General features: G+C 37.2%; 3 protein-coding genes and 2 long non-coding RNA genes across 6 annotated transcripts; 3 read left to right on the top strand and 2 right to left on the bottom strand.

The window, feature by feature from the left end:
• Positions 1–741: 741 nt before the first annotated feature.
• On the top strand, positions 742–2,610 carry LOC139815837 (uncharacterized). 2 transcript variants are annotated; one of them, XM_071783022.1, is made up of 4 exons: positions 742–1,133; positions 1,484–1,664; positions 1,903–2,372; positions 2,494–2,610. In XM_071783022.1, exons 1-3 carry the CDS (start codon positions 1,074–1,076, stop codon positions 2,307–2,309), a joined length of 648 nt encoding a protein of 215 aa, XP_071639123.1. In that variant the 5' UTR covers positions 742–1,073; the 3' UTR covers positions 2,310–2,372; positions 2,494–2,610. The 2 variants fall into 2 exon arrangements, with proteins under 2 accessions (XP_071639123.1, XP_071639124.1); XM_071783023.1 differs by having other exon boundaries at positions 744–1,127.
• Positions 2,490–17,830, top strand: LOC139815838 (uncharacterized). The gene is made up of 6 exons (XM_071783024.1): positions 2,490–2,625; positions 14,707–14,943; positions 15,018–15,059; positions 15,144–15,382; positions 15,519–15,687; positions 16,125–17,830. Exons 2-6 carry the CDS (start codon positions 14,709–14,711, stop codon positions 16,220–16,222), a joined length of 783 nt encoding a protein of 260 aa, XP_071639125.1. The 5' UTR covers positions 2,490–2,625; positions 14,707–14,708; the 3' UTR covers positions 16,223–17,830.
• On the top strand, positions 2,832–4,802 carry LOC139816190 (uncharacterized). Its single transcript, XM_071783576.1, has 3 exons — positions 2,832–3,367; positions 3,619–3,929; positions 4,077–4,802. The coding sequence occupies exons 1-3, from the start codon at positions 3,202–3,204 to the stop codon at positions 4,560–4,562; spliced, it is 963 nt and encodes a 320-aa protein (XP_071639677.1). The 5' UTR covers positions 2,832–3,201; the 3' UTR covers positions 4,563–4,802.
• LOC139816191 (uncharacterized) lies at positions 5,039–6,086 on the bottom strand. Its single transcript, XR_011732967.1, has 3 exons — positions 5,554–6,086; positions 5,324–5,467; positions 5,039–5,239 (listed from the first exon to the last, which is right to left on the bottom strand). It is a non-coding gene; the product is annotated as an uncharacterized lncRNA (long non-coding RNA).
• A 2,338-nt stretch (positions 17,831–20,168) lies between the features above and the next one.
• Positions 20,169–21,313, bottom strand: LOC139816845 (uncharacterized). The gene is made up of 4 exons (XR_011733097.1): positions 21,153–21,313; positions 20,914–21,075; positions 20,671–20,830; positions 20,169–20,556 (listed from the first exon to the last, which is right to left on the bottom strand). It is a non-coding gene; the product is annotated as an uncharacterized lncRNA (long non-coding RNA).
• Positions 21,314–23,688: the final 2,375 nt, after the last annotated feature.

Genomic DNA, 23,688 nt, shown 5'->3' with positions numbered 1-23,688 from the left:
TTTAGACTATGATGCATGTCTTCGTAACGATGAAGAATTTAGATCCAAAGTAGACGCTGGCCATCATATTCCTGACATCACGTCTCCGTTAGAAGAAATTGGGATCGGTATGGTGTCTCAGTTTAGATTGGACGAAATGCATCTTTTGTATAGCGGAGTTTTTCAGCGGTGGCTGGAGTTTGTTTTGGGAAAACGAGGGCCAAATCGAGGAAAAATTTCACCGCGCGATAGGGCTGCTGTTTCCGCGGCAATTGACGAAATTAAACCTCATATTCCGGTTGAATTCTGCAGAAGACCTCGTAACTTATCTTATTTCGGAAAATATAAGGCATCAGAGTTTAGGAGAATTCTTTTATATGATGGAATAAAAATTTTCAGCTTGTTGGATCGAAATCTATACACAAACTACTTATTTCTACAATGCGGAGTGTACATTCTCTCGAGCCCACTTTTACTTGAAAAGGACGGTATGATTGAAACAGCAGACGTTCTTCTCCGTGCATTTATTCGTCATGCTGCGGACATTTTTGGAAATGAATTTGTTACTTATTATATTCATGTACTCTGCCATTTACCTACAGAATGTCGCACTTACCAGGCTCTTAGTAATTTAAGTATGAAAATTACTTGGGTGTCATCAAACGTTGCTTAAGAGCAACATACATGCCTCTTCAGCAATTTTACAACAGAGACTTTGAAAGAGGAGGCCGACTTATGCAAAAAGATATGATTAACGAAGAGCGAATTGAATTAAGTAAAAAACAGTACGAGGGAGATGATGAAGTAGAGGTTTATTCTAAATTGACCATGCACGGAATGACACTTTCCACATCAGAAGCAGATTGTTGCTTTCAGTCAAAAAATGGCGAAGTAGTCGTCCTCTCAAAAATTACTTGTCCCTTTCGTGGCACACGAATTTCTTTACATGGACACAGATTTAAGAACATTTGTGACTTCTTTACATTTCCTATCAATTCCACAGACATAGGCATCTGTAAGGTATCGCAACTTGAGGAAACAGAAAAAAATCTGGCCTATTAATCAAGTTCTTCAGAAATGCATTCTCATTCCTGATGCCAATGATAGTTATCTGTGTATTCCGCTCGTTCATACTGGGTCACAATAAAGTAAGGGTGAGACATTTCGCTAAACTACATTTCATCTGTAAGAACCCTTTACCTTTCCTCTTACTTAATGCGACGTGAAGATGGGATGCCTTTCTTAAACATGGGCGATGTAAACTGGGCGTCAATGTTTTACACTTTCGCTTTAGAACTTTTTAGATGAAACAATTTCTAAACTTTCATTTTTTAATTTTTTCTTTTGAGCTTGACATATATGCCACTCTCATTGTGCTCTTGTCAGTTGCATTATATATATATATGTTTTACTAGTAAAAATAAATTTTTATTGCTCGTGGAATTTATCAAGACGAATATAAGTATTTCCTATTTATTTTATTTGCTTCTTTGTCTCATAACAGTTCTCGGTTGTTGTTTGGCCGGATGGTGGTACATGCGTGGTGGCAACTAAATGGCTAAATGAATCTAAAGAGACTGTCGTGTATCCTCCTAAAACAAAATGCTTTACGAGACTGGTAATGTCTCTTGTGGATGTGAAAGAAGACTGGGAAGAATGTAACGTTGACTTTTTGCACAGTTACAGTAAGTAGCCTAAAGTCTGTATCAGAGTATGGTTTAAGATTGAAATTAGATTGAAATGTGACGAATCATAATGAAGAAAACTCAATACGAAAGAATCCCAAGTTTAATAAACTTTACTCTGTTTGGTAAAATTTTAATTCAATCTCAATCCTAATTCATAATCTGATACGAGCTTAACTGTAATGTATTGGATTCTCTTATAGATACTGAATTATACTGTTTCTTTTCATGCTTCTAGAAACGTTTAACCTTGCAAGTAAAGCTGCTAAACTGGCCGCCGAAGATAAACCCATTGACTCCAACATAGAGACTGATTACGAGAAGCCGCGGAAGCGTCAACCTCCAGTCAAATTTCAGAATCAGAGTTCTGATGATGTTGGTCAGAGTTCTGATGATGACGATCGGGAATCGAAAAATATGCGTAAAAAATGTAAACTGCAGGTTGCAAGAGAACCCCGTCGAGAAATGCAACGTACAAAAAGCGAGGAACGTGAAAAGTGCCAGGATGTCTCTCAAGTAAATAGTGTACCAGCTCCTGCAGTAAATATCAGAGAGCAGCTCGCTGCATTGAAAGCCCAAGTTTCTCATCCAATAAAAGCATCGAAGGGCAACGGAATTAACTCGAATACAAAAAAAAAGTCTTGACCGCAAAGAAACTTATCAAAGCAGTAAATAAAAAAGTGTCTCTTGAAAAATCACAATCGGAAGGTAATAAATTAAATCTTTGACTGACATGACTCATAACTGTGAATATGCCCCCTCATTTTTATCATATTATATTTATATGAGTATAATGTTTATGCCTTATAATTGGCTTATATTGCTACAGATATTCTTTGCAATCGTGGAAAGAGCCCTGCAGATACAGAAAACGCAAATGCTACTGATTTTTCCAATACACTACAATATGTAGATCTTCATGCCTTCAAAAACTTGTGTCAATCCCCATTAAATACTGACGGTGAGTTTTTCCTTCTTTTCACGAGAGTATTTCTGTGATGCTTCCTGGATTACTTTTTCCCCATGCTGGGTGAACATTTCCTTTTCATTCGCTGTTACGAACACTTGCAGAGCTGGTCATTTACACTATTTAATACACTTTGCTTATTTCTATTCTTCATCCGTAATGTGTAATATCACACTAGCGGCTCGCGGCGCGACTGCGACTGCGTCTGCGATTGCGACTCTATTTCAGCCAATCAAAAAGGTAGCTATCAGCGATTACGATTGGCGTCAGCGATTGCGACTGGCGACTGCCGTTTGGTAAAGCCCATATGGCCGCGACTACGATTGCGTCTGCGATTACGATTCTATTTCAGCCAATCAAAAAGGTAGCTGTCAGCGATTGCGACTGGCGACTGCCTTTTGGCTTTGAATCCATTTTTCGAGTCGCAGTCACAGTCGCAGCCAATCACAGGATCCGATTTGGTCACGTGGTGCAATGTGGTGCTAGTGCGTGAAAACCACGTGTATACGACCGTGTTGAAAACAATAATATTGAACATCTGTGATATTGAAGCAGATAGAAAGTCACACAATGCCACCGAAACATAATTTCTCGAAAGAGACAGATTACCGTCTGATCGACCTTGTGGAATTAAAACCACTTCTTTGGGACTGTACAAGCCACTTGTACAGACAAACAGATCTCAAGATTGCAGCATGGGACGAAATAGCCGAGCAGTTGGGTTCAGATTTCACAGGTATGTCTCACAATCAGAAGTGAATCGGTTCAATACTATCAGCTATTTATAATTTATTATAATTAATTTAATATTAACTAACATAACCTATAATTAATGAATAATTAATATATATTAATGTTTCTCATAGTTTATATTGGAGTGGATTAAAGAATTACAATTTTTTGTAGGAAATATATTAATAAGTTAAAGTTATGCAGAATTAAAATAATAAAATTATGTAATAGGCTTTTTATTGATGCTATTTACAGGTGCTGTTGTATCAAGCCGTTTTAGAAACATGAAGGATACGTTTGCAAGAAATTTAAAAGCTATGAAAGAATCAAAGCGCAGTGGAGCTGGCACAGACAATATATACAAGCCCAAGTGGCACCTGTTTGAGAGATTAATGTTTCTCCAAAAGAGTTGTATCCAAGGAGACTCACAATCAAATATTTCCCCCATCCAGCTAGAGACAACTGCAGCATCAGATTCAGAATCTTCACAAATCATTGATGAAGTGAATGATAATACATCATGTACACAAAATACACTACATATCTACTATGATGAAGCATTGCAGGTAAATTATTTTTTAAAGTAATCGCCATTATGTTATTTTTTTTTATTTCTTTTTATTTCTTTTTTCGAAGTAAAAATGATATTTTTACAATTTCGGTAAATCACAGTACAGAAACTAATTCTATATGTATCTGTAATTATTTTTCAGGAATTTGCGATAATTCCACCTGAAGTAAATGTAGGAAGTACACACTTGACATCTTCTGATCCAAATTCTTCTAGTGTATCTGTATGTAGCGATTTTGAACCAATTGCACCTCTACCAGAAAAGAGTCTGTCACCTCAATCTCTCCCAAGGCTGGCATCTAATTTTGCACTCAGCAGCATCACTCAATCTTCTCAACAACAACAAAATTCTGTTACTGTATCCAACAAGCGATCATCAGAAAACCAACAGCAATTATTTTATAAGAGAGGATTGAAGACGAAAAAACAATCATCAATAATGGAGGAGGCTGTAGGTGCCTTGAAACAGATGGCTCAACCTGACCCAGTTTTATCTCTTCCTCAACCTGAAATCAATGATTCAGCTCATACTTTGGCATTATTCTTAGAAACCAGGCTTCGTTCGTTACCTCCGGAGAATCGAAAAAAGTGTGAAGATGAAATTTTGAAACTGTTAACACAGTTTTGAAGAGTTTAAAATTAAGTAATTAGTTATTAAATAAGTATTTTTTTCGGCTATGTCATTGTAATGCAAATTCCTAATTTTTTATTGCTTTCTTATCCAAAGATAAAGTAAATATTATCTATTATAGTGAGACATTTAAACAAGTGTTAATTTATTTTATAGAGGAATTGTTACAATACATGAACATATATTTTATTTTATAGAGAACACTTATTTGATACATAAAATGTTTCTATGGCTTATTTTCATATTGTACTTATGTAATATTTATTTTATAGAGGAATTGTTACAATACATAAACATATATTTTATTTTATAGAGAACACTTATTTGATACATAAAATATTTCTATGGCTTATTTTCATATTGTATTTATGTAATATTGTACTAAAAAAAAATTAACAGAAAAGTATATATGTACCATTGAGATCTCAAAACATATCTTTATTGTAGCGTTTAACTATCGTTAAATACATTATATCTGAGTACAAAATTCACAAGGGACTCATATGATCAATCAATTCTGGCCACTTGTTCGGAAAGTCATATTTTCCAATGATAGATACTGCATCAGACAACTGCTTTTGTATCGAATCTGGTGAATGTAACATCAGATTAACGATTAGTTTCTTGACGGCATCTCTGTCTTGGGCATGTATACGATCCACTGAATCCTCCTCCTAAAATAACATTCCGCAATAGTAAACTAACATACGATGTAAGAACATTAAAATAAATAAATAAATATAAACCCAAAACCCAACCACTTTCCAGTTGCGCTTAACATAATTCTTTTAAATTGCGCCGACAATCTTAATCGTGATGTTAATCTCAGACTTGTCCACCAAATGAAGTAGTAGTAAAGGATAATTCTGATTGACTTCCACCGACTCCAGAAACTTTCTCGGCTAAAATATAAATTGGATATTAACGTACGACACGCGTACAACGTTTAAAATATCACAAAAATAATAAGTTTGTAGGTTATACCAACTTGGACGTTTGACATTCACGTCTGGGCTGAGAGTGTGTGTTTCAGATATTCGCTCAACGTTACCAAATTATCGTCGGTGAGCTCCATGTCGGCGATCAGGAAAACGATTCCTTTACTCAGTTAGCCTTTCTTTCAGGAGATACAACACGGCGGCACACAGTGGGGCAAACGCCTCATTTTTCGGTCATTTGCTTATAACTTCTACTTTTCAATGAAATGACTTGAAACTTGACATAAATAATGTACGATTATTATACATTTAGTGTATGAAATCAAAATTATTTAATTAACAATTTTTCATAAAGCGCATAAATGATTTTTTAATTTTTTAAATACTGTTACGCCCGCTCGCCCGTGCCGAGACGTCGTTCTCGTGGGCTGAAATTGGCTTCGCTCCGCAGAAGTTTCAAGCCGAAGCGCGTCCCTTGACAACGGGGACGCATAGAATTATTGATTTAATTACCGCCTGTCAGATTGATCTGGTGACTCGAATCGTTCGGTCCGGTTTCCCAGAACTTTCTTGTATTCCGTTCTGAGTTTAAATAAACCCGAGTTTTTGTATAACGAGAGTGGTTATTTCTGCGATCCCGGAAGTACGCGGACGCGTTCGTAAGTGCGCGCGACACAAATAGCGAACGGAGCGTAACACTTTTTGGGGGCTCGTCCGGGATCGCGCGTGTGAGTGTGTGTGCCATGACGACGCTAGTTGCGACGAGAAAGAGACGCCTGGTGGACTCTTCGGAGCCTGCGACGGAGTCGGCAGCTTCAGAGACGGCAGCTCTCCAAGCCGTGCTACAGGAGATGCGGCAAATGCGCGAGGAGCAGGCGCAACGTGATGAGGAACTCGCCGCAATGCTCCGCCGGCACGATGAGGAGCTCCAATTTTTACGGGGAGACCGGTTGCCTTCTCAGGAAACACAGCTAAGTCCTTCCAATATTAGAGCGAATCGCGGTCCGGAAGTAGAAGCCGTTGGTGTGGGAAATGGCGCGCGCAGTGAAATCGGATATAAACTTAAACCTGACACGTTTGACGGTGTGGTTCCGTTGCGAGAGTTTTTCTCGCAATTTAATTTAATCGCACGCGCGAATCAATGGGACGATGCGATCAAAACCGTAGCTTTAGCGTCGTGCTTAAGGGGAAAAGCGCGTTCTGTCCTAGAATCGGTAGAAAATTTAGAGAATTTGGGTTACGAAGAACTAAAGTCCAAATTAGAACTACGTTTCGGTGAGGGGCAACTTTCGCAAAATTATTATACTCAGTTTACGAACAGAAGGCAAAGATTCGGGGAAGATTTAGCTACTTTCGGTCACGAATTGGAAAGGCTCTCTCGATTAGCTTATCCTGAGTGTCCCTACGCGGTTCGAGACAAGATCGCGTGCGCTCAATTTGTTTCTTCCCTTTCGGACGGATTTGTTAGAAGGACTCTTCAGCTAGAAGGGATTACCTCGCTGAAGTTGGCCATAGAGAGGGCAAAGGCCGTCAAAATTATACAGGGAGGAAATTTTGAAAGAAGGAGGATTTTGAGAAGCGATTTGAGAAGGGGAAGGATAGGGGCGTGAAGAGTAATGAAAAGGGGGACGGAGATGAAAAAGTCGAAGAAAGAGGAAAGAAAGCTTATGAGCGGAGGGATTGGAATAGAACAAAAGAGTGTTGGAATTGTGGAAAGGAGGGACATTTCCGGTTTGAGTGTCCTGAGAACAAGGGAAACTCGGTTTAGTTGCTCTCGGCGGGGGGAGAACAACTGAAGTGGGCATTACCCCGAGTGTTAATTGTTCTCAAACTTTTTCTGTTAATCGAATAAAGTCAAGTTCAAATTATTTTAGTTATAAGGGGATGTTGGATGGTAACGAGTGTTGTTTCAAGATAGATACGGATTTGGATGTTTCGATTCTTAGTAGAAGAATGGTTAGAGAGGGCAAGCACATCATTCAGATTAAGGACAATTCTCTTAGATATCCCACTGGAGAGGTAGTTCCCATCGAATTTAAGGTCATGGCAAAAGTTCTCTTGGGAAAATATTTCGTGGAAATTCCTATGTATGTAATAGACATGGATGATGATTGTTTATTAGGTGTAGATTTCTTAAGGAAGATAAATTTAGAAAATGTTTTTGAATTTGCTTTCATTTCTTCGGAATCCGATAAAGAAAAGGTTTTGAGTTGTTCTCGAATTCAAGTTTCTTCCGAAAGAGCTCCATTCTTGAAAGAACTCTATACTAATAATTCCTCAAATTTAAATAAGGCTCAGAAAGAAATTTTTACGGATTTCTTAGAGGAGTATCAGGATGTATTTTCCGAGGAGATTGTTGCTGGTAATTGTGGAGTCGTCGAACATGTCATCAATTTAGAAGATTCTTCTCCCATTAAGCAGGTTCCTCGTCGAATTCCCTTACGAATGCGAGGGGAAGTAGAAAAGATTATTGAGGAAATGAGAAAGCAAGGGGTCATAGAAGAGTCGCAAAGTCCGTGGGTTTCTCCTGCTGTTTTGGTAAGAAAAAAAGATGGAACGTTGAGATTTTGCGTCGATTATAGAATGGTAAATGCAATAACTAAAAAAGATTCGTTTCCCTTGCCTAGAATAGATGACATTTTCGATCAGCTTTCGGGAAACTTTTGGTTTTGCACTCTGGATCTTAAAAGTGGTTATTGGCAGGTAAAGATTCGTCCTGAGGATAGGGAAAAGACTGCCTTTTCTATTGGACGTGGATTATGGCAATTCACTGTAATGCTTTTTGGGCTGTGTAACGCTCCTGCTACCTTTGAGCGTTTAATGGAAAAAGTATTGCGAGGATTATTATATAAAATTTGTTTGGTTTATTTGGACGATGTAATAATTTTCGGTAAAAATTTTAATGAAATGCTAGAGAATTTAAAGAACGTGCTCTCACGGTTACGTTCTGTTAATCTTAAAGTAAACTCTAAAAAGTGTATTCTCTTTGCAAAGGAAGTAAAATATTTGGGACATATAGTCTCTTCAGGAGGTGTTACTACAGATCCGGAAAAGATCTCTGCTGTGAAGGATTGGCCGATTCCACATAACAAGAAACAGCTTCGAAGTTTCCTAGGGTTTTGCTCATATTATCGGAAATTTGTAAAAGGATTTTCTTCTTTAGCCAAACCTTTATATGCTCTAACAGAAAATCAGGTTAAATTTTCTTGGGACGAGAAGTGTCAAAGTGCATTTTTAGAGTTGAAACGAGTGTTATCTTCTTCTCCAATGTTATCCTTTCCGAGTGGGGAGGGAGAATTTATTTTGGACACTGACGCTTCGAATATTGGAATTGGCGCAGTCCTTTCACAAAAGCAAGAGGGAGTAGAAAAAGTCATTGCTTATTTCAGTCGTGTACTTAGTAAGTCTGAGAGGAATTATTGCGTTACTCGTCGAGAACTCTTGGCGATAGTCGATTCTATTAAATTTTTCCGGCATTATCTTCTAGGGCGGAAGTTCTTGATCCGTACGGATCATGTTTCTCTTAGGTGGTTGATGTCCTTTAAAGATTTAGAAGGGCAATTGGCGCGTTGGCTGGAAAGACTCCAGCAATATGAGTTCGAGATTATTCATCGCAAAGGTTTAATTCACAAGAATGCCGATGGGCTTTCTAGACGACAATGTGAATCATTTGGTTGCGAATATTGTGTCAAAGTGGAGAGAAGGCAGATTGAAGAATCAAGAAAATCAGTCGCTCGTATTATTCTCATAGGAGAAACTCTTCAAGATTGGCGCAAGGAGCAATTAGAGGACGTTAGCATTGCTTTTATTTACCGCGGGAAGGAAACGGGAATACGTCCGTCTCGTTTTGAAATACCCGCTGGAAATGTCTCCGCCCGAATATATTGGTCTTATTGGGATGCTTTGAGTTTAAAGGATGGGGTTCTTTATAAGAGATGGGAAGCACCGAATCTTAAGTCAAGTATTTTTCAGCTTATTGTTCCTCGAAACCGTGTTAACCAGATTCTAGAAGAAGCGCATGATTCTTTTTCTGGAGGACACTTTGGAGTCAATAAAACTCTTGAAAAAATCCGAAAGCGGTTTTATTGGGCTTCCTGTAAACAAGATGTGGAGGAATGGTGCAAAACTTGCAAAGTTTGTGTGTCAAAAAAAGGCCCTTTGAAGAAGGGAAAGTCTCCATTACAAATTTATAATGTTGGGGCCCCATTCGAAAGATTACAAATGGACATACTTGGCCCTCTTCCTATTACTACTTCCGGAAATAGATATCTCCTCGTCATTGTTGACTGTTTCACCAAATGGGTAGAAGTTTTTCCTCTCAAGAATATTAGGGCAAGTACAGTGGCAGAAGTCTTCGTTAATCAAGTCATTTCTAGACACGGGGTCCCTTTAGAAGTCCATACGGATCAGGGGAAGAATTTTGAGTCCAAACTTTTCGCGGAATTGATGAATCTCCTTGGAATTCGGAAAACGAGAACAACTGCTCTACATCCGCAATCGGATGGACAAGTCGAGCGGCAACATCAGACTATTGTTAATTATTTGGCGAAGTATATTTCTGAAAATCAGAAAGATTGGGATCGCTGGGTCCCTATGTTTTTATTGGTTTACAGATCTTCTAAACACGAGACTACTGGAGTAACTCCCGCCGAGCTGTGTTTTGCCCGAGATCTTAGGTTGCCGTTAGATCTGCTTTTAGGAAGTCCTCCGAGGGGAGGATCTCAGTCAGTTGAAGGTTCTATTGGGAATTTGAAAGAGAAGTTGGACAAGATCCATTCCAACGTTAGGGAACGTATGGATATAAAGTCTTCACGAGCAAAGTCTTGGTATGATCGAAAGGCCAGGCAAACTCTTTTTCAAGAAGGGGAGAAAGTTTGGTTTTATAATCCTCGTAGGATGAAAGGTAGAGCCCCTAAATTGCAGAGCAATTGGGAAGGACCTTTCTTAATAGTGAAAAAGTTGAATGATGTAGTCTATTGTATTCAAAGATCTGTGAGACATAAGAAGAAAATTGTGCATGCGGATAGGTTGGCTTCTTTTTCCGAAAGACATTAGAGTTTGATAGGGATATTATGGACTAGGTTGGGTGTAATAATTTGCGGGGAAGGTTAATTACGGTAGAAATTAAGATTGTTGTGTTGCATTGTTTACTGCGCGTGTTATTTTGTTCTTAGATATTTACGGAAGCCGAAGCGGTCGTAACTCTTCACCGAGTTGGACATCTTGGGAGCTGGCTTGTTGCCGAACCTAATTACCGGCGAAGGATAAGACTGCCTCTCTCACGGTTGTTTGATCCGTGGTTTTTCCGTGAGACATAGGGCAAATGCCGAGGCAGGGACTTGGGGAGTCTTTCGAGACGTTGGGTCCACGGTAAGCTTCCCCCCCCTTGTCCGAAGATTTAGAAGAGGAGCAGCGACATCTCCGACGACTTCGGGAGCTGAGAGGAAGAGGCCTGTGTTGGGAGGCGAGATCTCCTGCGAGGGAATTGATGAGGGGTCGCCCTGGAGTCGGCAGGGGGGAGAGAGTATCTTCTTCCGGAAAATGTCGATTGGGGACTCGCTTCATGAGGAAGAGGACATGATCCTGGACTCGAGAAGAGGACGGTGCCTGGTAACCTGTGGCAGCAGCCCAGGGTAGGGCAGGAAGCCGTGAAGAGGACATGATCCTGGACTTCCAGAGTACGGTTGGGACCGAGAAGAGGACGGTGCCCGGTAACCTGTGGCAGCAGCCCAGGGTAGGGCAGGGGGCCGTCCCGGTACCCTGGAATACAGAAAAGTTCGCCCAGTCAGAAAACTGCCCCTCCGGATTGTCGGGACGACAATCTGAAGAGGGGGGGCAGTGTTACGCCCGCTCGCCCGTGCCGAGACGTCGTTCTCGTGGGCTGAAATTGGCTTCGCTCCGCAGAAGTTTCAAGCCGAAGCGCGTCCCTTGACAACGGGGACGCATAGAATTATTGATTTAATTACCGCCTGTCAGATTGATCTGGTGACTCGAATCGTTCGGTCCGGTTTCCCAGAACTTTCTTGTATTCCGTTCTGAGTTTAAATAAACCCGAGTTTTTGTATAACGAGAGTGGTTATTTCTGCGATCCCGGAAGTACGCGGACGCGTTCGTAAGTGCGCGCGACACGAATAGCGAACGGAGCGTAACAATACTTTTTAGTTTTTTTTGAAAAATCGGTTCTATTTTAAAAAAAATTTTTTTATTTTATACTTTTTTAGTGCTTTATTAAATTAATATGAATAATTATTATCGCATATTTCCTTACTGCTCCGTACCCTGATGTTCTAGCGCGATATTTTATGTACTAAAACCTTCCTGGAGAATTGCTCTATAGGACAGTGAAAACCGCATTTAAATCCGTTCAGTAGTTTTAAAGAAAATCGTAGACATACATACATACATACATGCCGAATATAGAACCTCCATTTTTTGAAGTCGTACTTAATGCAATCCCTATCAATCAAATCTGTTCCATTTTCAATTTCTTCACAGAATTGTCTAATCTTTTTGACATGTTCGGGATGTCTCTGGATAAAATTATATATAAATAGCGCGTCATCGGATTTTAACTTTTTCCGAACAATAAAATCAGTCATTTCCGGATTATTCCGTACTTCCTCAGTTCTCTTTCTTTTATGTCGTTCGGAACATTCTACGAAACTCTTTGATCTATTAAGAGGCATACGCGTACGTGAAGAAGTAGAAATTCAATTCAGTACTTCGTTCGGAAAAGAAAATTCACAATTTAACCAACTTTCATGCTTTGCAATAAATCTGTTGTAATCGTAATGGCTAGCTATCCATTTTGACTTTAAATTCTTCGTGAAATTTATGATTTTTCGTTTCAATGCTTCCAACGCGATTTTGGGTAATTCAGTATCAATACATGATATTATGTGGCTTATTAAAGCCTCATAATTTAATAAATCAAGATTATTTGCACGCATACAATTAAAAAGTTGACGATTTGTTCGGAAATTTTCCATTTTGCGAGCGTGTTAAAGTATAATCTTCTATATATTTTATATATTCTATATATTTTTCACTGTATCCTGAAAAGGACGCAAAGTGAATTGTATAAAGCAACGACAAAAACTTCGACAAAAACGATCAAAACTTTCAAAATCAAAAAGTCTTTAATCAACTACTGATCGAGAAAGACTGACGAAAAGTTCTTATCTCCGCTGTTTTTATTTCCTCCCCCTCCCCTCCCTTCCTCCTTCCCCTCCCCTCCCCACCCCCCTCGAGGAGAACAAATAATTTAACGTAGAGCAATCTTATTGGCCCATGGATTTACAGAATGCGCAGTACTCCAAATACATTTATCCAATAATATTTATCATATTGCTATTATATTAATTAATGTAATTAATTGTTATAAAATATGGATGAAATTAATCGTTATAAAATAGCAATAATTAAACAAATTATATATTCCCCTTCGTCTTTCTTTTATGAGAAAATAGACATCCATATTCACTCGACATGATTGAACGTCGTCCATTGAGTTATTCATGGACGACGTTCGACCATGTCGAGTGAACTTTGAGGTCAATTATCTCAAAAAGAGGGACGAAAGAGGATGAATGATCATATATGGCCAAAAACTAGACACTTTGCCCTATCAAATGGCGCAGAGCAAACCTTAATCCATTCTAATCCACAAACTTTCTTCCTGTTTGAATATTGAAGTAAGAAAATTTTAATAGTCGAATATGTCGTGAATATTTATTAATATATAATAGTACTCAAATAACATAAAACTAAAATAAATATGTTTTTTGAACCCTAATAAATAAGTTCTGATAGGCATTTAACTCATATTCGCAGTTATACTTTCGGCGGAGACTTTAGAAAGTAACCTATCGAATTACTAGAATTTCAGTATTCACGAAAATGTTATACTTTATCAGATCATTTTGAGGAAATAACAAAGGATAAAATCAATTATAAGTACATTTATTTATAGTTTAGGATATATATTAACATAAAATCTCGTCAAAATTTGAATTATACGTTTTTCATTTTTTCGTCCAATATCCGGTTTTTGATAGATTCGCCCCACTGTGCGGCATCGGCAAAGGTATCGAGAGAAAAGCTACGCCGCATATTATCGCATGTAATGGCATGTAACAAAAGTAACAACCGGCTTTCCGTTGGTTTGTTCGGTCTGTTGCGACAGGTCACACGAATTCCAATCAACGAAAAGCGTAAACTGCGTCACCGCGGCAGCTGCAATATGATTGGACAGTAGCCAGTCGCAATCGCAATCGCAGTCGCAATCGCAGACGCAATCGCAGTCGCGCCGCGAGCCGCTAGTGTGATACGGGCTTAATGAGTTTAAAGAGAAAATGTGATAGTGTTCGAGATCGTGCAATTCGGTACGGAAAATCGCATCATTTCAGCAATTCAAGGCATAAGGCACGATATTATAAATTGCTCGCGCAACACGTATGCATGCAGGGAGGGCGGTCGACGAGATTCAATTTCCACCGTGTCGTCTTAATCGCATTGCAAATCGCCTCTTCAATATTAAATTCGTCAGTATAGCATGGATCTTTCTTTCGCTCATATTCCAGAAAGTTTGCTAATCGCCAGCAAAACATTGCCACAGCTGACCGAGTAAACAAACAAAGTCAAGCTACACAATAGAAAGGTCCATGCTATAAACAAAAGCGAGCGCAAATAAGTAACGATTTGCGGATCGTCACGTGCAGACAGTGACGTCAGCGCGATGACGTAGGGCTCCGACGGCCAATCACCCTCCCGAAATTCGGAGAAATCTGTCTGGAGGGAGTATCGCCTCGGAGGTGATAAAAGGACCGCCGCCTCGGCGCGGGATCGATTCTCGCTCGTAGATCACCCGCTAAAGTATTATCGTATACGACCGCTTGTACTTTGCTTCAACCGCATTTTCGCATTCGCGTAACCGCTCGCCGCTCTTGCCGTGCTAACTATTGTGCGCGCTCACGGCTTTTTCCTTCACTGGAAATATTAAAGATCTTGTAAATACTTGTAAATATAGACTTTATTTTTCATTTGTACTTGCTGTTCATTTTTGTTCTTTTTGTGGTCGTCTCGTTACCTCGCGCGATACCGCGCTACCGCGTGCTCTCGAACAGATAGTATTTCAGCCAGCTTTGGAATTCTTGCGAGTTAGACAATACAATTTATAATTACACTTTCTCAATTTTTTTTAGATATGACTTCTGATTCAGAGATGCTGCCCGCAACACAAACGTCAACAGAGTCTAAAATTTCCTCTTCACTGCATGAGCTGGGAGGTGAAAGGGACCGAAGTGAAATTTTCCAAAGCAATAATGAACTTAGTGATAGCAATGATATGCAGAACTTGACGGAACACAGGTCTGCACAGCAAGACCTTGCTAATAGGGATAACTCAGTAAAGAGAAATACCGTAAAATCGTTCTTGAGAGGTGAGAATAATGTTTTATTTTGTTTCCTAACTATTTAATTTGTTTTTAACTATACACGATATATTTTTGATAAGGCTCTGGCGACTTCTCCCGCAAGAAGGGAAAAGGAAATGACAGTAAGTACTTTTTTCTTCATTTCCATGTCAATTTAAGATGAGAATGAAATCGATTAAATAAACTGCATTTCCTATTATTTCCAGGAAGCACAGATATCATATGGATGTGGGACGTTCTTGACAATATTGTCAAAATTCAAGAAGAAGAACGCATCAAGCTCGACAACTTGGAACATAAGTTAGACCGTATCATAAAAAAACTTTTTCCAGAAGAAATAAAATTGAAGCGACCACGCGGAATCCCAGCATTTCCTCTACGTACAGAAGAGGAGTGGGAAAAACTGGAAGAAATTCTCGCAGATGACGATGCATTTACATACGTGGTAAATATATCTTAGCAGTCTGCTTGATTTTTAGTTCCCCAAAATTATGTTTTTCCGTTTGCGCCCTGTTACTGTATCAATAAGATTAAAATAATATTTCTAATGTAATTTTATTTATGAAATTACAATTGTACAGGTAGATGTCTTTGCGGCAAAAATGAAAAACAAAGATTCAGAAGTTGCTGCTCTGCAGTCTGTACTCCCAAAAGTGATCACGAATTCCTTTCCCAGATCTATTAGTTGGGGAGGTACTCAGAAAACCAAAATAGCTTTCAACAAGAGTAAAACGTATGAGGCTATACAAGGTAAATAATTTACTTGTTGAAAATGTGTTGACTAAATTATTTGTAACTGTTTATTCTACATTAACTAATTACAATATTCTTTATAATCTTTTAAATTAATTATTAAAATAGATTCTGTAATTTAATTTTTCTTTAAATCAATTAAAAATTGTTATCATTTTTTTCTGCATCAATTTGGATTAATTTCTTTATGATAAATATTATAAAATATTATAAAAATTAAGTAGAAGATGGTCACCACTTTTCTATATTGTTAATACAAGTGAAAAGCTGTGTGTTTTTAATAATAAAATGAAACAGATATTTTAATATCTGCAGTGGTGTACCCACGGTCTTACATATGTAAGACCGTGGGTGTACCTTCTTGAATAACACTTTATTGTTGTATTTCAAAAACGACAAGTTTGTTGAATAGTGATATATATGTTTTCTTACAGCTGCTATTCTGCAGCAATTTGGTAAAACAGTCGACTTAAAAAAGCCTGAAGATTACGTGAAACGTTGGTTTAGCACCAGTGCTCAGCGTGTGGTATAAATGCAAACAATTTTTTTTCTTTTTGAACGTTATACTATATAAAAATAAGATTAGTGCCTTTTTTAGTTTGTCCTCTGTACATTTGGTGAAGAAAATGCTGATTTTTTTTTTACTTTTACCTTAATTAATAGTCTATGTGCAATAAAGACGTATCGCTTTCTTTGTATTAACTGTTTACTTTTCAAAATCATTCTTTTACGCTTTTTGTTATTTGAGACATAGACGACTTTTTTCTTCGCATATAATATATAATTTCAGTTTCAATTTTCCAGTCTTTAATACTAGTCTTTAATATTCTTTTATAACAATATGATGCAAAAAACAATGTGCAAAAAAGAAAAAATAAGTATGTATGTAGTTTTGTAAGTATATCCCAGCAAACGAAAAAAGATTGAAAAGAATTAAAACGGGATTGCCAGGAATTCAATTAAGGACTTTCCGAATTCCATTTTGTCCAAAAAAGGGATTGAAATAGTTTCAATATCATGGAATTCCTTATTTTGGAAAGAATTTGTCTTTTTTGAATCCCATCCAATTCCGACACAAAAACGTAACGAAATGAATACCACTGAATGCCAAGTTAGGGATTGGAAAGTTTTGTCATGAATTCCATTGAATACCATTGATTCCGTTAACGAAATGAATACCATTGAATGCCAAACTAGGAATTAAAAATTTCCGTATTGAATTCAATGGAATTCAATGGAAACTATTTCAATCCCTTTTTTGGACAAAATGGAATTCCTGGCAATCCCGTTTTAATTCTTTTCAATCTTTTTTCGTTTGCTGGGATATTAATATATACTGCGCGCATGTGATGTACAAATATACATATATTATGTTATATAATGCATGTATATTTAACATATGTATTTAATAAATTTGTTTCATATGTATTTCACTGAATGAATATATGTGATCTGCTTTTAATATCCTTTTCTAATACCATAGTAAAGAAAAATTTACTATACTGAATCCCCATGCATACTACTATACAGTAAGACTTTTTCTTGACGTCAATAAACAGTTAAATTTTGTAACCAAAAATCATCATATTGACTTTTTCTGCCGTGATGTAACTGTGACGTCAAAATGATGTCATTTTGACTGCGATGTGTTCCTTGGGAAGTTGCCTTGAGAACTCCCATTATTCTCTTACTTCCTCAGTTAAGGTTGCGCTTTTAAGAAAACATTATATCAATTTTGTAACTTATCTATAAGCAATATATATTTGGACGAATTCTAAGGATAAGACAAGGCGAGCGTTGTGTGTGTGTGTGTGTGTGTGCGTGTGCGTGTGCGTGTGCGTGTGCGTGTGCGTGTGCGTGTGTGTGTGTGTGTGTGTGTGTGTGTGTGTGTGTGTGTGTGTAGGCAGAGTAATTAGGTGGCAGAAAGCGAGTAAATGTAAAATAATTTTGTAAAAGGTTGGCGTCCCTAAAAACGCCCTTTCAACCCCATCAGGGGAATAAAGTGCATAGTAATCTAACCTATTTGTATGAATTCATGTTGACACAAAATTCATGCCACATGACAAATAAATAAGTATGTAATATGGTAAAAAGTTTAAACGATTTTTCCTCTTCATTTACCGTTCATCCCATTCCCTGTTATTAGAATTAAGCTGTCTTTGTTTATCGTTTACTTAAATGTAATATTAAAAATTAAATATCGCGAAGATCTAAACAATTAAATATCGTTGGTGAAGAAAAGATGCGCGCGAACGGGGCCGCGAGCAAGAACGCGCGACGTTGACCACAGCTCTATTCATTTTAATTTCTCGCGGTATTTCCACAAAACACCCCGCGTGCATTGTACTTGTTTATGTCAACAGTCAAATTAAGTATACGTGACAACGCCCACCCGCTATCAATTTTGTAAACGTTCGATGAAATCATCAATTATCGGAACGCGTCGCGATATGTCTTTGAAAAAGGTATCATGCCATTGACTTATGTGGATTTAATCTACGTATATAATCGCAACAGCCATACATCGGCGCTATGCAAGATTTGCACTTTTGCATGTGTTTGATGAAGTCAGTGCATAAATATAAAAATGTTTAAACATCTCTTGTCGTGAAGATGATGGATCTGTATCTTGGCGAGCGGACCATTCTTCGGCTACATCTCGCACGCGAACGCGGTTTTGAGTGTAACAAGAACTTGTGTTGTTCGAGTTTAAGTTCTTTTGAAAAAATACGGTAAGAGAAAAAAATATTTTATTTTTAGAAATTTAAAAACAGTGTTAAAATTTTATATAAAATTCTTCTTTTTATAGAAATGAAACCGCCAATACAACCCATAACTATTAGGTTGTTGAACGGGGTTCTGCCTCGGCGTTATCCCGAGACATATGATAATCTTATACATAGTTTCTGCATCATCGGGCTCGAGCCCTGCTACGTGGGACGGAGATCTCCACGTATACGCTTATGTCAGGGGTGCTATGCGGCGTTTCACCTTCAGTTGCGTGGATATGAAAGAAAAGTGCTATGGCATGGCATTTCATCGCGGTTGCATGGGTTCCCAAGCCATGTTAAAACAATGTGCTTCAAGTGCGGAAATATAATCATGCGTATAAGGGTTGCAGATGAGTGCCGCGAGTGTATTGAAGCGTATTTAAACAATGAAAGAGAGTTTGCGAGATTCAATAAATGTTGTAAAATCTATGAGATAGAGCTTCATGAATGAGATTAGTATGTGATTATGAGAGTGAACAGCTCTGTATTGCGTGTGATTTATTGTGGTAGTATAATGCTAGTTGAGAGGGAAAATGTGTGAGTAAGTAAGAGAATATGGATGAGTTTTATACATATATATGTAAAGAAAGGTACTTTCTTCATTTGAATTCGCCGCGCTACAGTAGTTGGTAGTAGGCCGAAGTCGGTAACACTTCGAGATAGATAGAGAAAGATAGATAGAGAGATAGATAGAGATAGAGAAAGAGATAGAAAATGATAAGCACGTGTGCGTATCTTGCAAAATCATTGAGATAGAAAGATTGTTTAAATAAAGAGTAAGTAGAGGTGTAAAGGAGAAAGAAACTTTAATTGTCGTTTCTCTTGTTACAGGTAAGTTTGTAAATATTGTACATAAATTGTTAAAACATAGTAAATAAAATTTAAATTTCTTGTTACAGAGCAACACATTGGTTTTTTTCTTGGAAAATCCTCAATAATAGAAATCCATTATATGTATATACCCAGCAAACACGGGTATATTACTGTTATATTATCTTGATATAACAAAATGTAACACGCAATATAACACGATTGTATCAGGTTATGTACACGTTAGTGGTAATTTCCCACTCGTGTGTATTGCAGTTATATAATATAAATATATAACATTTATATAGCAGTAATATAATTTAGAGCATTATTGTAATATAACTGCAGTGTAACTGTTATTGTACATTTTACTGTATATTAATTAATTTATAATTTGCCTTTTGTACATACTAATTCCAGAAAAGATCGTTAAATTAATTCTAAGCGAAAACAAACTGTTTTATTTGCTTTTGCTTGAAATTAATTTAAAAACCTTTTCTGGAATTAGTATGTGCAGAAGACATACATGTTTTGCATAGGAAAAAGAAAAATATGAATATTAATAATTATTTTATTAGAAATATTATTGCAAATTTTTTTGATAAGTATACATATATATGTATATTGAAACATTCTTTTCAATGTTTAAAATGAACTTTTAAATACGTACTTTTAAATACGTATTAAAATAAACCTTTAAAAACGTATTTTTTTTTAAGTTTTGTTCTCTTTGTCCTCTTTTTCTTCTCTTGTTTTACGAAGCTGTTTTGCGAAGCGGAACCATTCAGCAGAGGTAATCTGTCTTTAAACAAAAATGAAAATATGAGATCAATATAAGTAGATATTACTTATAAATAGATATTGTGAAACAATAAACAATAATATACTTACAACATTACGAGAATTGACATCGCCTAAGTAAGTAACGAAATTTAGATCAGGTGCCAACTGAGACATCTCTCTTTGCCAGAAAGTCATTGTCGACAGAGGAACTACTAGTAAAAATGGCCCATGAAGTTGTTGCGTGTGAAATAAGTAATAAAGGAAGCATATGTTTGCATATAAGCAGGTTGTTCATTCAACTGATAAAACTTAGGTCTAGATTTGAGGACTTTGCAATGTTTGCTCGGTGTTCTTTTAGAATCTTCTCTGTCGCGAAATTCTTTTATCTTCTCTGGCAATTTTTTCACTATTAAAGTTCCATTTTCCCATGTGGCCTCGGCGTACGACAAATTTTCCCATTTACAAAATAATCGGGATGTTCAGTCTGGTTTCATGTAGTCAGCTGACCAAAAAAATCATACAATGATTCGTCATCATAGCAATTTATATTTATAATAGAGAGAAAAGAGCATTAATATTATTTAAAATATCATTGTCAGAATAAAGATTTTCATACCAATAATTCTCTCATTGTTGTAACTTTTTAGAAGATCTTGTTTAAGTTCTAATTGACACTCTAAATAATCCAGCTCTTCTAGCTCAGCATATTCTCTCATCTGCCTGATTCTGCGTTCACGTTTAATAAAATTGTTTAATTTCTTCAATCCTTATTTTACCTAACAAACATAAGACTATGAATATTTCCTGACATCACCTGAGAGTTTAACAAAGATTAGAAAATATATTAATAATGCTATACTTTTTGTGCTTTTATAGATTCCTCTGATTCCCATATATTATGCATGTGAGACCAGCCTCTTCATTTGATCAATATTGTACTTCAGTTTCCACGTTACTCGATCCTCTGGATTGGAATCACCGTTTTCTTCGACCGCATAGATTGTTATCACGTTACCCGTAACTGCATGTAATTATATATTTTGTAAATAATATCTCGATTAACAGCATCACAATGCTAAGCGCATAAAACAAACTAACCTCCTTTCTTGCCCATCCTCTGTCCCAAAATTTGTTCAATAGTTTCCGCATTGTCAGGCTCTGTTGACACAGTGTTCGATTCGTCAACTTTAACCAAATCCTCGCTATTGGTATTTTCTTCACTTTCCTCTTTATAACTAACTGCCATACCTGTCCGTCTACTAACTTGCCTGATAATTAAGCTTAATACTATATGTGGATTATTGGAATTTGATTTTTATACCTTTCTCTTTATTTAGTCAATTTTCTTAATACGTACCTTCTATTATCATCACTGTTGAATGAAGAATTAGCAATATCAGAAGAATTAGAGATATCAGAAGATTCAGAGATATGCTTCTTTCGCATTCTGGCTTTCTCTTTCGCTTTTTGCGCGCCTGTTCAAGGATTTGCTAGGTGGGGATCTACGATTCTCAGTTTCATCAGATTCTGAATCTGAACTTTCTGAATTCCACGAATTATATAGCTTCTAACGTATATATACAAACCTTCAAGTAGGTTATCTCTCGTACGAGGGCGAATCCGGCGAATCAAAACCACGTCCTCGACCCTCGACCGTCTCTCGTCGGCGTCGCGTCCTTTCACGATCGACGGGCCATCGCGCGCACGACACACCCCATGAACACGGTTCACAATCTGCCACGGACGGGCACGGTCTTCTAAATGTATATCGTCATCGTTACGATCGTGGGACGATAGCACTAGCGGAAGCGGAAAGAGACCGCGAACTTGCGCGCACCGCTATGGCGCATGATATCGAGGTTATATAATTTTGGCATTAATTGAAATTATGTTATACAACATTAATATAATATCAACGTAACAATTGTTATATAACACGCAATATTGCAGTCGTATTAAAGTGTATGTATTATAACATATAAATAACGGAGCAACATAATAGTTTTATAACGTAGATATATTATAATAATAAAGTAAAGTTATATAACTGTTATGCTACTACAGTTTAACACCTGTTATATTATCTGTTACTCCTACGTTATATATTATTTATATTTGGTGTTTGCTGGGTATATATATATATATATATATATATTGTAGGAGATGACTATTGCATATTGTATTATTGACGTATATTGTTGGATATACTATGCTTGTCATACTCGTGTGTGTTGCGTCGATGCATTGGCGGCGTGCGCAAAGAGCGAAAGAATTACGTTTAAGGGGATGCTAAAGCTAAGGCCGAACTTCCTCGACGTCGGTAATGTCAACTCTGTCAACTAAAGCAAAGGCCGAACTGATATTGGAGACCTTGCGTGGTGACAACGCGAAACTCCGGTTTCAGTGTTACCAACTAATTTCAGGTTCTATGAAGTGGTGTATGTATGTCCGTACACGTACACACACCACTGAATTGCTCACACGGACGCACGGTAGAGAGACATATGCTATAGATGCGGCAACGCCGCACGGCGTTGCCGCGTCTATGGATTCTTTAGCAATACGGCCTGAACCTGAAAATGCTTTCTGGCCATCCGTAGCAGAAGGCAGTAACGTATCAAGGCTGATAAGCACCCGCTTTTTATAAATTACATATATTCTTATGCACACATGTGCGTATATATATATAATATGTATCTAATTATTATGTGTATGTTTATAATTGTCTGATGACAAATAATAACAGTAGCATAATTGAGAATGTGAATTAGTATACATAGGTAGTATATATTGACGCGGGTACTTATTAGACTTGGCAATTTACTGCATCTCTTGCACCTCAAATAATTTTTTTCTTGTAATGTAAATGAATGATGTAAAACTATTTCAAAGGATCTATCCATTCTTGATGGGGTAAAATAATAATTTCTATAACAAATGCAATAAATATTAAATTTATATAGTATTGATTTATATAACTAATTTTATTCTGTCTTTATATAGAAAAATATACACTCAGTCTTAGCATCAGAGTAACGCAGCTGATGAACAGTATAGATAACAAACTGAATAAAAATCTTAATTATTATAACATAATGATATTAATAATTAAGATTTTTATTCAGTTTGTTAATTATCTATAACTGCATAACGTGCAGTTTACGCCGAAGCGGCTGTTTTAACGCGAGCGATATGTTTCGTCGACGGATGATTAGCTAATTATGATTGTATACAGAATACTGGATATTTGAGTAAAGTATCGTTGCCTCACGAATAAAGTCGAAGGACCGTCGAGAAGAGGAAGCTCGCGGTGCTTTCATTTCTCTTCCGAGTGCGCTTCAATCTTTTATCCGTTTTCGCCCTCGTTTTCGTTTCCATTGTTAGTATGCGACAGCCGTTACTGCACTCCATGAAGAGTATCATTGCTTTGTCGAATAATACATAAGCAAAAGAGATGTCTTTCTTTGTGCTTAGAAATCCAAACAGATTTGATTTCGAGAATCATAAAGAAATTGTTTTGTACGTGTTACTTTCTTTCCATCGCGGCGAGTATCTAATCGTTTTTATACATTTATAGTTTACAAGTATACATAGTACTTGAAAAGAAAGAAAAAAGGTGATCGTCGCGTTTTTT

The sequence above is a fragment of the Temnothorax longispinosus genome, chromosome 7 (genome assembly GCF_030848805.1).
Source record: "Temnothorax longispinosus isolate EJ_2023e chromosome 7, Tlon_JGU_v1, whole genome shotgun sequence".
NCBI classification, from domain to species: Eukaryota; Metazoa; Arthropoda; class Insecta; order Hymenoptera; family Formicidae; genus Temnothorax; species Temnothorax longispinosus.
The sequence above is the reverse complement of the archived record's forward strand: the minus strand, read 5'-3'. Positions and strand labels throughout refer to the sequence as shown.

Excerpts from the sequence above, each read along its gene's own strand:
- LOC139815837 (XM_071783022.1), top strand. The coding sequence starts at position 1,074 with ATGCCAATGATAGTTATCTGTGTATTCCGCTCGTTCATACTGGGTCAC. Across the intron at positions 1,134-1,483 it reads TGGGTCACAATAAAGTAAGG|TTCTCGGTTGTTGTTTGGCC; the intron begins GTGAGACATTTC and ends GTCTCATAACAG. Across the intron at positions 1,665-1,902 it reads TGACTTTTTGCACAGTTACA|AAACGTTTAACCTTGCAAGT; the intron begins GTAAGTAGCCTA and ends TCATGCTTCTAG.
- LOC139816190 (XM_071783576.1), top strand. The coding sequence starts at position 3,202 with ATGCCACCGAAACATAATTTCTCGAAAGAGACAGATTACCGTCTGATC. Across the intron at positions 3,368-3,618 it reads GTTGGGTTCAGATTTCACAG|GTGCTGTTGTATCAAGCCGT; the intron begins GTATGTCTCACA and ends TGCTATTTACAG. Across the intron at positions 3,930-4,076 it reads ACTATGATGAAGCATTGCAG|GAATTTGCGATAATTCCACC; the intron begins GTAAATTATTTT and ends ATTATTTTTCAG.
- LOC139815838 (XM_071783024.1), top strand. The coding sequence starts at position 14,709 with ATGACTTCTGATTCAGAGATGCTGCCCGCAACACAAACGTCAACAGAG. Across the intron at positions 14,944-15,017 it reads CGTAAAATCGTTCTTGAGAG|GCTCTGGCGACTTCTCCCGC; the intron begins GTGAGAATAATG and ends ATTTTTGATAAG. Across the intron at positions 15,688-16,124 it reads AACGTATGAGGCTATACAAG|CTGCTATTCTGCAGCAATTT; the intron begins GTAAATAATTTA and ends GTTTTCTTACAG.